Source organism: Fopius arisanus, unplaced genomic scaffold (assembly GCF_000806365.1).
Source record: "Fopius arisanus strain USDA-PBARC FA_bdor unplaced genomic scaffold, ASM80636v1 scaffold00062, whole genome shotgun sequence".
In the NCBI taxonomy this organism is placed as follows: Eukaryota; Metazoa; Arthropoda; class Insecta; order Hymenoptera; family Braconidae; genus Fopius; species Fopius arisanus.
The window spans coordinates 54,886-70,716 of record NW_011887801.1 but is presented as its reverse complement, the minus strand read 5'-3'; the positions used below and the strand labels follow the sequence as shown (position 1 = coordinate 70,716).

At 38.9% G+C, this 15,831-nt stretch overlaps 1 protein-coding gene across 2 annotated transcripts in view; it reads right to left on the bottom strand.

The window, feature by feature from the left end:
* ss (spineless) overlaps positions 1–15,831 on the bottom strand; it is a 64,524-nt gene that overhangs the window by 35,639 nt on the left and 13,054 nt on the right. For both annotated transcript variants that reach the window (XM_011308687.1, XM_011308688.1), the window contains exon 2: positions 753–943. In XM_011308687.1, the coding sequence (XP_011306989.1) occupies positions 753–943 (191 nt within the window). The remainder of the gene's footprint in view (positions 1–752; positions 944–15,831) is intronic.

The window sequence follows — 15,831 nt, the reverse complement described above, 5'->3', positions numbered from 1 at the left end:
CAAAGATTTCTAGTTGATTGAAATCATTGATTTTTTTTGGGTGTAAATATGGCGTACTGGTGAGAATGAATACCTATTAAAATGGTGTGAACAATGCCACTGGTTCGGACACAACTGCTACCGTTTTCAGAGTTGAGAGAAAAGAAAGAAAAAAAAAAGGCTCACACCCGTGAGGGTTACCCCAAGTGCTGATGCTACTGGTGTGTATTCTGCCCTCTCAAGAAGTCCAGAGTGATATACTGCGAGATTCACGATATCGCCAGAAGGGACACGGCCACTACTCTCACTCCTTTTCCCTCTGTCCTGATCCCATTCGCCTTTTTTCCCTCGTTTATCCAATCAAAAAATGAAAATGTCAATAAAAGTATTGTTTAAAAAATCCACCGAAAAAATCACCTCCACTTTTCCGACTTGAAAGTCCACCTCTCGAGCAGAACAATTCGATACTTCAAACCCGTTATATTTTTTATCCTCCCCCAATTCTCCAACGAAACAAAGACAAATTTCGTTGATCACTTTTTCCCATTGTTTCCCCTTTCTCATTGTTTTCGGTACCGAGTGTAACGAGTAAATCGCGTGCACATTGCCCTGAAAATTTTCTACCGAGGATCCGAGATAATAAAATAATTCGATTACTTTGTTTTTCTCATGCTGACGAAAGGCCAAAAAAGATAAACCGAAAAATAAAGGGATAAAAAATCCTAATGATCGAGGAGCAAGTCGGGGTTAATTTTAACGGTGATAAAACTCACCTTGGAAGTAACTCTTGGTGCGGAGATAGCTGACACTGAGCCTGAGTATGCTTAGCCGATCCAATTTACTGAGAATGTTTTGCTCAAATGGAAGAAGCGATGCTAACGTATCCAATTCAGCATTGAGTCTCTCTCTGTGTCGTTTGCTTGGATTTGACTTGGTCACGCCGTCTTTCTGCTGGGGTTTCATGCTGAAACGGAAATACAAGCAATTTGTTAGTGATATGAAACGAATATAAATCGTCGACATGTATCCAAGAATTATCTATTCTCTCATTCCAAAATGAGTTTAAAAAAATGGCACCCTTTTTTTCAAAATCATAACGAAAAATCTCACTATTTTCCCCGCCCATTTTGTTTACTCATTTTTTTATCAATTTTTTAATTAAACTCAATTTTTTCATTGAATTCGTTGTATTTTTATTGAAGAATGAGAGAGCATACGTGAAGAATATGTTGAATTCATATAACATATTTTATTTATTTAATATATTTATGTGGGTGGGCGGCATTAAGGGCTCATCAATAAATAATGATCGGCTGGACCTTGCGGTCAAATTCGAAGGGCTTTTTTCGACCTCGTTCACCTCCTGTGCATCTGTTTCAACTTCTAAAACCGTCCCGGATAATGGATTTTGTGTCATCCAATAATTAATAGAGTTCTTCGGGCGCAGAGGCGCCATATACGGCGAAATCTCATTCATCACGCTTTCTAACCCCTAAGCATTTTAATTAAAAACCCGAGGTATTCCCGAGCCTACGTACACGTACTCGAGTTTTTTGCGATATGAGAATTGCATTTTGGCCGCAATTCCCCAATCATTATCATGAAAACAACTTCGCGGTCGCTGATTCTTCATAGAGTCGAGAAAAAAGGGGGAATTCATTGAAAAAAATCTATTGCGTTCATTCTAAACGCGTAACAATGTAAACAATTATTTGTAGAAAAATGTTTTTTGTCGTAGTAACAATATTCATGATGTGCAATTTAAGAAAAATTAGTGTGGTTTAGTTTAGGGGAAAATTGATTGATTAGAGTTGATTGAGTAGAATGAATTCTCATAGGTTCGCGGATTCATGGTTACCTCGACGCATGGGATCCACCAAAAATGTCAATTAATTAGTGTTTGCGCGAATACTTGCACGCCGAAGTAGTCACGTGAGATCACGATAGCTGGACAGATCGATAATACCTTCGAAAGCCAAGAGCACCAGGTCGCACGAGCGTGTTATCGCGCATTGCCCGTTGGCACACAAACTAAAGGATCGTGGCTCACACTGAATCCCCAACTCACCCCCATTTGATACTATTCCACGTTTATTTGTTCATTCGTAAACTCCACGATTTAATTACACTCATCACGATGAGGAGGCATAAAATATTTTTTTTTTCCCATGATTCATGGCTGTGGGGGTGTGGATCAAGTGAGTGACAAGGTTTTAGCCAGGTGACCAACGCCCACCCGCCAAGAACCATCCCCGTCGGCTCAAACCCACCGCATATTGTAATCCATCGCCAGTTGGAACTTGATCATAATCTGATCTGCCATGCGTAAACTTTCGGGCACTTATTTGGATTTTTTTAATCGAGGGAGGTAAAACCCTTGTACATAGGGAGAAAATAAAATTGTTTATTTGTTTTTATATACGAGTGGTATAAATAAATTCGATTTCTGAACATATATTCTGGATTCCGACATTCATATCCTGTGAGTTGACAATTAATATTCCCGATATGAGAATTCATATTTTTCATTTCAAAAATTCATATTTTCGATTTGTGAATTCATATTTCCAACAATTGAATTCAGATCGCTACTTGAAAAATGTGAATTGCCGAGGGTCAAGAATTTCTGAGACAAATGATATTTCCAAAGAGTCACTCTTCATCAGTAAACCAACCCATTAGCCTGAGAATAACGAGAACCTATCGAGACATCTAGCCTCTGGTGGCACTGGTTTAACCCTCACGCCATGCGCAAATCCATCAGCCGGTGCCTGCAGTCAAGGTTGCCGTGTGCTTTGCCAACACCCACGTGCGAAATACACCCGCGGGCTCACCAGGATCCCTTGAATCACCCCCCCTCACCCCAGTCAGCGATAAATATCGGAATTTTCGAGTTTACAACATTTTGCCGAGAAACTCCCTGATATTTATCAATCGCTCGTTTCTCCTCTGGCTACTGGGCTTTATTTGCCCCTCCAACGCCTCCCACCCCCCAGCCATTCACCCATTTCATTATTTTTAGATGCGCAATGACAAAAATAAATGTCTGTCTATAGATGAAAAATGAATAACTGCACGATTTTACGTGATTTGGGGAAATAAATGTCGGGTTCGTAATCAACCCAATGATTTGTTTTTATGTCTTATTTACGGTTGTACTCGGTCTAGGGAGATCAGAAGTACTGATCAATCATGAAGAAGTATTGTGAATCATATAATTGGAATTTTCGATGGATATAGCTGAACCTAATGAAGATTATAAAACTTTCTAGACATAATTTTCAGTTTTTGCTTCGAATTCTCGTGAGTTTTTCGTTAATACCTCCGAAACTAAGAGAGATACCTAAATTTTCATAAGATTATTTTCTCTGGAGATAATTGAGAGCTACAAAAGAAGTAATTACTAAAATTTCAGAATTCCCGTTAGTATCGGAGATATTTTCAAAAAATGAATGGAAAAAGAGCTCATTGGAATTGGTAATTTCCCGGGGATCACGATTGCCCATGGGGGTGCACAAAAATCCATTGTCCGCCATTTTGTGGGCTATATTCGTGGAAGGTATATAGACTATATACATCCACTCCTCTCATTCCACCCCTTGTACATGATGAGGCGCAGGCGCTGAGACAAGGGTGGGTCCGCTATGGATTTTCGAGGGTAGATACCAGACGCCAGAGTTTCCGGGGTAGAAGAACTTTTTTTTTTTATTTTTACGACAAGAAACTAGGGTTGAGGTTTCACCCGAGCTATTGGGGGGATGATATTGATGAGTGGTTGGTCTAGACCTTGAATCGCCAGACATTTTCTTCAATACGATACACAATTTTCCTCCAACAAATCGATCATGAAAATTACTGTACGCCGAGGGAAATACTTGCATTATCAACCGGTCATCGTTACCGAATTCTTACCGATCATTATCTACCGAATTATGCAGCAGCCGGTGTTTTAGTCGGTAACGAAAGAGGGAAAATAGAATTTGGACGGGAAACAGCGGGGGTGTCTCGTTATTGATGCTGATTTCCACTGGCGATAATCAACGTCCGCATGACTAGAGAATTATGACTAATTTTTAAAAATAGTACAGACTTTAAAAATTGTCCCCGACTCCATCATCAAAAGCTGAAGCCTCAGTCCATGACTTATTTAATAACAGTAATTACCGTTTTAATGCATAAATTTATTATTTATTGGAATTTGAGTTCATATTTTCGACCTGAGAATTCATATTCCCGATTCATGAATTCATTGGAATTCGAACGGAGGAGTCCAACAGCTTCAGCCATTCGCCAAAAATTCAATTGAAATATTGACCCAGAAATATAACAATCCATCGTCCTTGAAGTTATTCAATTCCTCAAAATTTTCGGGTATTCGACAATTGGTGGTCAACAGAACGCACCATAAGGGTGCTACCTAGACCGAAGAAGCCGAAGACATACCATACAGTTACCTACATGGACGCGTCAACAAAACCACAAATTTTCTGTTGGTTAAACCCTCCCCCCTTTCCACCCCCCTACACCCTTCACCCGACATCTGGCCAATTGTTCCGTGACAGGATGTCGAAACACAGTGTTCACATTTTCGTATTCTCAGCACACAGAAGAATGAAGGAATAAAAATAATAAATAAAAAAATTAAATATAAAATATACGTGCAATGTCAGTTGGCCTTCCGGACCACTTTCTCTGGGTATACGATAACAAGAGGGTGAATTGCGTATTCAACCTGGTGTCGATAAAAAAAAAAATATGTGTCAGCAATTGCAAGCCGAGGGGGTGCATTATCATCGTGACTGACGAACCGCGTAACCTAAATTCGTAAAACATCATATGTTAGAAAATACACGTTGGGTGAAAATAGCGGAGTTTTCGGTTGTGAATTTTCGAGAGTGCAATTAATTAAGAGAAAAGAAATTCGGTTGAATTATTTTTCAAGTATTCCAGAGCGCAATGTACGCGCGTTGAGTGCAGGACACTTGGGTTTAAGTGTAATTATGATAGTTTCAATTATGATAGAATTTTTCTGGTGACTGGTATAAATGATTATCTTTGAAGATGTAGTGAGTGAAAATATTCTGCAATCGGAATTCGCTCGACATCAAATGCCCAATTTCGTTGATCAGCGGAATGCGTTAATCAAGAAACTTCTTATCGAATTGGTCACGGGTGTGGACATAAACAAGACAGTGAAACACGTCCTGGGAGATAAGAGAACTCAGTCACCTCCAGAGTCTCATTTATACCAGACTCATTACGTTATCACCTCAATTTGGGAATAATTTTTCTATTCAAATTTATTCATCTCCGAGATTTGCCATAAGTAAACAAGCCGACTGATCAAAAAGACGAGTTTAAAAATCTCTCAATCATTAAATTCAATTCATTCTCATCAATTTTGAGATAAAATCCACCGGAGTGATTTCATCGTCGCAAAACTAAAAGGATTAATTGATAAAATTAACTGTTTCAATATTCCCCGTCATGTCTTCCCATTCTCGAACGCAAATCCATTCTAAATTCATTTGCGTCATAAAAAACATTCAAGTACATACGCATAACTATAAAGTATCACGAATATTTATTTTTTAACAACTATTTTTCTCCATTTCATTATCAGCAGAGGCAACCGCGACCAGCAATTAAGATACGAAATACTCCCGCGAACAATACCCCGTGCGTACCGCTAAAAATTAGACAGCAAACGCATGATAAATCGATTAAACAAACACATAATTAAATATTGTTGCTTAAAAAAAATGAAGCGTTTGTTTTTGCAGAACCGATCGTCCTCCATCCGCCAAAAATTGAGTCATTAAGATTACCACCGCCATCTTCTCAGTCCGCAATAAAAATCATCATCCGGCGCCTCTCTCATCTTATTTATCATTAGTCCCGAAGAGTATCATTAATGTTAACAATTTTCAACATTCTTATCGGGAGTACCATAAATTCGAGGGCTTTCAAAACTAATCGAACATCGATTGCGCGTCGGAGGAGTGGAATTATAAGAATTTTATTCGTCAATCGATTTATTTTTGGGGGTATGGGGAATTTCTAATCTCATTATAACGACTCGCGGTTATCTCTTTTGGGATACCGGTCCTAACAGTTGTCAGGGGTCAGGCGTGGGAGATCAGGAGCAGTCCCTGTGCAGTATATTTGGCTTAACGACTTTTTAAGTGACTTTCCAAAGGCGTATCCCCTGGAATATGAGTTTCCTAACCCTCCGACACTTTAATTTGCGCGGCTTTATGCCATAAGGCGATCATTTGGCATTTTATTTCATCAAGGTTTTTCTGGGGACGAGTCATCAACATCCGTTATTATTTTTCAAGCCAAAAGTATTTGATTTTATTTGAATAATCATCATACAGGGGCACATCCAAAGAAATCTGTTGGATAAATAAAATCTGTAATAATGTATTTGAAATATATAATTGAGAAAAAAATACATATTATATATTTATATTTATATGTGGAGATCACTTTTGGTTAATTAACGAAATACTCGTAATATTTTATTGAGGGATCCTGTCAGCTGTCAAGTGCTCAATGATCCAGGAGTGGGTAATGAAAAAATTGGAAAAATAATTTCAGGGCGTGGTAATTGAAAATGAATGTCGAAATTGGCACCTTGAAATTTGGGAATATATTATCAAGGCTTTACCCTGCAACACCCACGCTCTCGTGATCCAGTACCGGCAATCAGGTAGAGGCGAGAGAAGCGTTGACCAAAAAATATAAAGAAAAAAATCACCGAAGAATGAAGAAGGGATCGAAGGAGCTACCGGGAATAATAATAAACTGCTTAACCACAACTCGGAAGCACTTTTGCAATGTTCCTTTAATCCCTCGGCAATCGCACTGGAGTCAACGCGAGACGATAAATTTTTCCACCACCTCGACTGATTTTTTTTTTGACATTTTCTGTTTTTTTTTTTCTGCCAGGACGTTCCATCGAGATATGAGGCGTTTTCTGGAGTCATGTCATTTGTGCGTCGTAAACAAGACTGGGTATTTCAGGCGTGGGTTGGAGATATATCAGTTTTAATTGTCCTAACGGGGAGGAAAACGGAGACGATCCCAACGCGGATAGATCGATAATCGAAAATATCTTGCGGGGGACACGACTTGTTGGGGATATTGGTGGTGTTATGAGGATGATGGAGGATAGGGGGACTGAGTTACTGGGTTTAACGGGTAATGAAAGAGTTAACCCGGAATTCTCGGAAAATTATAACTCGCTGGTGGGAATTTCTGGTGAATCCGTGGATACGAATTTCTTCGTGAATCGATCGGCGTCTTTTCGATTTAAAAATATCACTTTTCGAAAGATATGCATATGTCGAATCGAAATAAAAAAAAATCGCGAATTCTGCGATCGAAATCCACGAGAGAGAGAGAGAGAGAATTATATGAGTTTTATTAATTATGTGTAAATTGCGATAGACTTATTGGTGAATTTTGAGAAAATCGTGGAATTTCAAGTTTAATGAATTTTTAACGAAATTTTGTTTTTTTGTGTTTTCAAAAGTGCAGGCGTGTCGCCTTTACCAACACCTCCTTTTTCCCTCGTTCTTCAAAAAAAATCGGGGATAAAACAAAACCAAAAAGATTTGTGGTGCTCGGCTGTCGATTCCGATGTTCATTTAATTTAGTCCTCTCGTATTCGCTGTCACGAAACTTTTCGGTAGCCACGCGCGCCACCGAACCGAATAAAAAATCATTCATTAGCCGCACCTTCATTTGTCTAACTAAATTTATGTCAGTGTCATCCCAAAAAATAAAAGTTCGGAAGACTATCAATAATCAACAAGTCTGCGGAATTCCTCGACAAATAAATAATGATGTCATGCTGGAAAATTGAAGTCCCGCGGATGAATGCGATTTCCCGGATTTTTTTCGCGACATTTAGTTAATGAATCGGTGAAATATATTCGAAGGACTAAAATATTCCAATAAACAAAAATCCTGGAGAATTATCGCATCGATAACCAATTGATTGAATTTCAATGAAATTTCTTCTCTCAATATTTCTATCCTAATTAACCAAAATCAGCAGTTATCGATGGACAATTCTCCCGAGTTGGCAATTTATACCGATTAAATTGTGATAGCCATTTTAATTACACCACCGATAAAAGATTAACACCCAGAACTATCGGAAAGTGAAGTAGAATTAAGATCCATGATTGTATCCAATGATTTATCATTTGGTGCACCTTCTTTCCGTACATCGCGAGGTGAATAAATGAGTCCAAGAGGCGCACGGCCGATCGGAACCTCAGATAAATATCGTTCAACGCCGATCCATAGACAATTAATTAGTGGGGTAATTAGGGCGTGCTAAGACTCGGACACACATGGCTACAAGCCTTCACACCCGTCTATCCGTCTACCCGACATTTTTCTTTTCTTTTCTCTCCTTTTCGTTTTATCTCGTTTCACCAACGGATACTTCTATGTTTATGCATAAGTGGTCGGTTGGAAAATTGAGACGTTCACAACTTAGGAAGAAAATTAATTAGACCCAACGAAAAGTCATTGGTAATTGACCAGATTTTGAAAGCCTATCCGATGAATTTGAAAGAATTACTCCAATAATTTCTGGAACTACTTTTTTTGGCTGTGTAATGTTGTAATAATGTTGGGGCAATGTACCTCATTTAATCCTCTCCTCGTGAATCAAGTGGAGGGCAAAATGAGGAGAAAGAAATTAAACGGATTGAACGGAGAGGTTTTAGTGAGGATATCGGCTCTAGGAAGGTATGTGAGGGCGTCAAACATACGTTGTTATGTAAAGAAATACATATATCCTGGTTTCCAGCTCGGTAGCCCGTTTTAATTCATTCCTCGTAGTTGTATTTCAAGTCCTGCAAACAGGACGCACCGTCCAGAGACTCGACTTCTCGGAATTATTGTCCTTTAGTGCGAGAAATGCCGAGTGTAACCGAGTCGATTGCTTATGGAAAAATTATACTTCAATTAACATCAAGTGCGGTAAGAAGGGATTTCAATAAAGATCTCCATTTCTCTATTTTTTATTATTAATTCAAGTCATTTGTTTTGGTAATTTTCTTCATGATGATGATGACTTCATACGTAATTTATATATTCTGTAATATTAGTAATATTAATTAGGATTAATTCAATTAGGGACTCCGGTGTGATGGCCTTGGCTCCCACTTGTACTAATAGATCAAAAATTTATAATCATATTCGGAATTATCAGGGGTCATACACTTGAGTATATTTGGACTTTCTCATCCAGAAAATGATAGTCAACATCAATTCCTATAAATATTACGGAAATTTTTCCGATAATTCAAATCACGTCTAAACCTTCAGGTTAATCGCTCGAAGTTTCATGTGCTATAATGAATAATTGGATTTATTGTATTGCATTTATTATTTTGATTGGTGTACATGTCGCAAATTGTCAAAATGACGGGACGTGTCCACGAAACTTAATAAGAAAGTATGAAGAGGAATGTGCAGTGCAAAGTAAGAAAAATTGAGATGCAATTTTTGCTGGTAGAAAATCATTTTTTTTAAATATTGATAATTCAATTAATATTGGATGAATTAATTTCCATGTTTTTGTGTTAGATCTATCTATTTACGAGAATGCCGTTTGCATATTCAGAAAAATGCGAGTGGTAAGAATAAATATTCTACAATAATGACATTTACTTAGATATCGGTGAATGTTTTCCTTTCATTCACATAAATTGAAACAATAATTATCGGTCGTGCCATGGAGTGATCCATATCATTAATTCCAATTTATGATAGATGAAGAATGATAATCGGATTAGTATCGATGGCTTCGAAAAATGGCTGGAGCCACACGTGAAACGAAAGGATATGGCTGATGCCTTCATCGGAGTACTTAAGGAATGTGTTGGAGATGGTAAAGTAATCACTCTCTAATTATTAATTACGTAGAGAAAAATTCCGCTCAACTTTTTCTGCCCATTCCGTCAGGTGAGAGGTCTTTGGATTTGGAAACAGCCCTGGGGATCTTCACCAGGTGTTTAAACGGTACGAAGGGAAGACAGCTCCTGACGAACGCGGTGTGCTAAAATTAATAACTATCTAATTTTAAAAAATCCATTTCTATTTTTAAAGGGTAATTACGCTTAAATTAAAATTATTCAGTACCCGAAATTAATTGAAAAAATATTAGCCTGATTATAAAATGAATTTTAAACTGAAAATTTTCTTGGATTGTACCTAAAAAATTTGAATTTCCATTTGGAGAGTTCCAGGAACGACCAATTAATAAAAATGCATTACTATATTTGCGAGGTAATTACAATTAAATTGAAATAATCCAGTACCCAAAATTGATTGAAGAAAGTGAATCGTTAATCAAGTAGAAAGTCAACAGGTGCCTAGACGAGCCAACACGCATGCCACCCTGAAGTGTTGACACACCCACACAAGTCCTTTGAAAATCCGCGAAAAAATATCCAAGAAATAATTGCTTTCCAGCACCTCAATTTGCCCCTCCCCCCTCCCAGCAAATTCGCAAGTGCAAGATGATATTAACCGGAAGTTCCCCACAGCGGTGATACCATCTGAGGAAATAGCAAAAACTGGGCAAAAACCGAGATCAATACATTCGTTTATCCTACCACTGTAATAACATATATAAAAACAATTCTCAAGAGGCAACAAGAGTCACGAGACCGCGAGTGTCACTCACACCGTAATTACGATACAACTTCTCCCATTTTTTACCCCTGAAAACGCGAAAATAATTCAACAGAGACCGAAAAGTTATAAATTGACTTATAAAATAGCCGATACCCAATCGATTTTGAACTTTTAAAAAATCAATTTTACGAATAACACGAATAATTTGAAAATCCATTATGAGCGGAAATTCCTTCATTCAAGGAAGATGTAGAGAGAATTCAGCGAGAGCTCGAGGTTCCCAAAACCATTTATCGGGTGTTGGCCCCTCGTCGTTGGAGAGATTAGTGGCTCTTCCTTTTCACCTCGTTCCCCTTCCCTCCCCCCTCCCACCATTGTTTATTTCTTATTTCTCTCTCGTCGAAACGTACACTCCTTTTCTCTCTTGTAGCATCACACGTCTTAATACCCGGTACACACGAATCCCCATCCAAAAAATACACTGACGGTAAAAATGTACGTGTCGAAAACAACCCAGTGTATATTTCGTATCTCACTGAGACAGAAAACCGAGTACTTTTCATTCTCTCCCGTATAAGTAACTCTAAAAGATATTCGCACAGACGCTACCGTTAATGTAAATAACCTACGCAATTTACATATGTCTCGTTGACTCATTAAGAGTAAAATTAATTATCTAAGGTGGGGGATTAATGCCCTCGTTTATCAATTTCCTTTTTTTCATTTGTTCACTCGATCAGGAAGTCCATCCCACAATTTTCCTGCGAAAATATCGCACTCCGAGTTCTTCCACTCAGTTAAAATAAAAAATTAATCATTAATTCCTGACCTATTAATTCACAAACACCCATGGCGATCATTGAATTGAAATAAATTGAAAATCCCCGACACCCGGAAATTCGCTTCATGCACTTCTATGGAGCATAAAACTATTATAAACCCGTAATAAACAGAGTTTTCACTCGCGTGGTAATTGAAATCATCAGTACCAACTCGCGTGTCCCAGCGAGCGTGAAATTTCACATCTTGTTTTGAATAATACATATTAATATACCTCACCCGTTAAATACCCCCAAGAAATCAATGACTCATCGATGCAACAGCATAACAAAAGGAGTTACTATTTCCGATGCCCCACGTCGATACACAAATAAAAATAAAAATTCCCCCAATCGGAATAAAAACATAAAGGTTGAGAGTTAGAGTTGCAATTATCCTAATGGATGCAAAGTTGGATGCTGACTCCTCTGCACCCGGAATGGTAATGAGTCGATATCAACGCATACCGGGCTCTTGTATCCCACTTTCAGAAGTCCCTTCTTCTCTTCTTCTCTTTACCCAGTGGCTGTTTCGCCCAACATCCGCAGTCCTCTCACCTTCCTCGAATCTTCAATCTCCCAACAAATACCAGCACAGCAGCCATTAAATAGAATTAAAAAAATTTCACCAATAATTCCAAAAGCATAACAAATAGTCTTTAATGGAACTAGAAAATTACGATAAGTATAAAGATTGATATAATATAAGAACTCAACATCAGCCATTAGTTTCTCCATAATTTACCCAATAGTTCGCTCGAGAAAATTTAATTGCCCTCAAATGATCGTTTAATCACTCCTCTCAAAATATAAATAATCCAGCGCCATAAATATTTGATACTGCCATCGTAAAATTCTTCGAATTGCAATAATAACGAGGAAGCCCACGACTCGGTTCTACCTGCTCCTACCTACTGGTCTCTCATATTCCTCTTCCGATGACTCCAGCACGATTCGTTGGAATCTCACTCGAGTCCCTCAGTGACCACCGGTTTTATTCCGAGGTATTGCGCGTGGCTCGTTTTATCTATGGTTTCCCCATTCTCTCATTCACCATCTCGCACGTCTCTTTATCATGTATGCACACCACCTGAAAATTCCCCATGTTAATTCAAGACATGAGGATCACTTTTCACCATCGGCTGACAGTCGGCTGATCATCTGTCACAATTCTGTCACCATTTTACTAAAAATTCTCACAAGAAATGTAATCACTTCCTCACAATCAGCACATATCACTTTTTCAGGTGACAATTTCACTGATACCCACATGATGACATCCAGACAACTGCGGTCAAAGTGGCACGAGTCCTGGGTTTTTATGCCCTCGGTGGAGAGACAGTCCCATTGATCTGTAACGTAAACCTGGGGAAAGGGTGCAACATTATACTGCAACGACGAAAAATCCAGGTATTTTGACAGTGATATTTTCAGCCACTGAGTGCGCACTTTTAGGGCTCACTATCATTTGCCGTGATTTGTACATTTTATTTGTAAATGATAGTCTGTGTTGACCGATCAGGATTGAACGAAGTGTAAAACATTCTCGTTTCCACTTCACGGTTTGGGGTCAACTAATCGCACATCATCCCAAATAAATCAGACCAAATCAAGATAAATTACCACTCGCATTCCCATTACTCACGTTATCCACCCATTGTACATCAATAACAATTGCAATTCCATTCACCAAAAATCGTTGCAATTGACATTAAAGGAAAGGTAAACACCTGTCTCCAACGTGATATCGCACGAGTATCGAAGAGACAGCTGCCACCGAGCAATTTGCTCCCTTTTGCTGATCGAAGGTCGATTCAAATGTACTTCCTCTCTCCCCCATCCCTTCAATCCTCAAACAAGCAGCTGACATTGTTTTCAGCTAATTTGTTTCTCTCTCCCTTGTCCCATTGTTTATTTCTCCTCAAGCCCATCGATGTTTGTTTTTACTCAGCTCTGACTGGCTGTTCATCTTAATCCGAGATTGAAATGATTCATCATGTTTTCACTTGTGGGTCTTCCCACGATCTCAATTCTAGATTTTCAGATGTTGTTGCAATTTCTCACTAGCATTTTCCTATCAACGTGTTGGAGAAACTATTGGATTATTTGAAGCGGGGAAGTGGAAGAGCCGTCAGCGGTTAGCGGGTATCTGGACAGCGAGTTTGTTGGATTCGGGATCAGTTGGTAATCTCATTTGTCATCCTATATCAGCCTATCCTCGAATACCAGGGGTGAGCAAACCACGCCCTGTTGCCCCGAGGACATGGCACATGATTTTTTATTATTATTTAAACAATAACCATTGAATTTCGACCATCACTTGCGCCAGCCACTTCATCGGTATAAGTTGTCGCCCCTTGGAATTGATAGTCTGGGGTCTCGTTCTGCTTCAATTTACCACTTTCTGCTTCATCAAGCTCTCAGATAATGCAATTATTGAAATTATTTTTTCCCTCCAATTTTCCACATTAATCTCCCGCCTCCGACGGTCATTGTAGAATTGTTTTTAAAAAATTCCCCCTATTTCGGGGAGAATTTTACTGACTCTGTCTATTTGTTTATTTGTTTTTCGAGGCGTCGGGGCCTTGACAGGAATATTTACAGCCCTGGTGTCACCTGATGCGTGTAATTTAATTAGTTTAGTCTTGGGGTGGCTTTTGCCCCAGCATGTATACGCCACAATCCGTTGGCATTTCCATGAGGATTAGCTTATGAGCTCCTAATGACAACTCGTCTTGGTGAACCTTCGAAGGGTGATGAGATTATCCTCTATAAGCTCACAACACAGATAAGATGACATCCCATCGTATAATATTACCCAAAACAGTTTCAATAAATCCATAAAAAAAAGATGGATCAGTGGTTTTCTCATTTTTTTTTTCAATCCAAAGAAAGGGTTATTGTAAATTCTTCGCTGTCCTGACGTCAGAGAAAGAAAAAATCAATTTGCGTCAGAAATATTCTCAGTAGTTTGCAATGGGTATGGGAAAAGTGAGCCGATAATTATATGTTTGTTATCGAAAAACAAGGGTCGTCCGGTGATGCACACCGGTCTTTCACAACGATGGATCTCGTTTTCTTCCATAATCTAAATTACCTTTGCCGAAGGAGGGGGCAGTGGCATAGATGGGCCCCAGTAATTCACGGTGGAGTGAAACATCCAATAAAGTGAAACAAAATAAGAGAAGTAATATTGAAAGAGGATGAATGCCGCATTCAGAGATGGGCAGGTGCCTGGGCTAATTCTCCGATTATCGAACACGCCCCGTTATATTGTATATCCCGAGCTTGCACTTTTTAGCCTCTCCATGGTTATTCCTGTACGTGTAATTCATGGTTTTAACGGCTCTTCGTTTTGTTTCCTTCTGCGCACCGTGGAAAATAAAGAAACGGATGTAATTGTCTTTGATAACCCAAACAGCTATTCAAATTCACTTGTCCCAAGTCATTATGCGGATTACTCGGCTGCAATTATTAATGCTAATTATTCTGGAGTTTTACAGAATTTTTTCCGCAATTTTTACTGAATTTATTGCTGTACGACGACGAGGGCAGATCTGGCGATTTTTGGAGGAGAAAAATTATTTTTTTCTGAAATCAAATTTTCCCGTCATCTAACGATTGATTTCAGGTACATTCGATTCACAGACGATCTGAATCCCCTCAAACCCGAAAAAAAAATACGAAAATAAAAATTTTGAGGCCCAGGGCCCGATTCGGTATCCGTCCATGAGAAGGTGTAATTTTTGCATTGTTCGTCAAGTATATTTGCGTCTGTCTGTATCAATCATCTGATAAAAAACGGAAATGACAGAGAAAAGTGATTGAAAAATGGTTCGACTCCGATCATTGACGACCGATCGTTCGAAAAGGGGTATTTTGCCCTCACACGGTCCATATCCTCAACACATTTTGCCAAGTGTTGAAGAGGTTGGCACGCACGATGACGTGATTACGTGACCGTTAAAAACCTGACCTAACCGACCAAGTGGTCGGCACGCCATCATCCGTGCCTGAAAGAAACGATGAATGAACACGAGTTTTCAAGCCTTTTGTTATTGGTTACAACCTCTCACCTCATTTCTCTGTTGAATCCTCATTAACCCCTGAGCAATTCATCCTCGATATCCCACGAAAATTGATTTCTGCACTCTCATGACAATTGAATCCGCGAATGACACGTGGAGAAGCTGGTGAGACCTGTGTTCCCTGGAGGACGAGTGTTACGGTTCGTTAGTGACTCCTCAAGGATTTGAAACTCGTTCAAACCCATTGAATAATCACTCTTCGTCGAACTATCACTTTTAAAATATTTCCGTGCAATTTTTTCATTCTTTTATTCTTTCTTTTTAACCGTTCGTTTTTA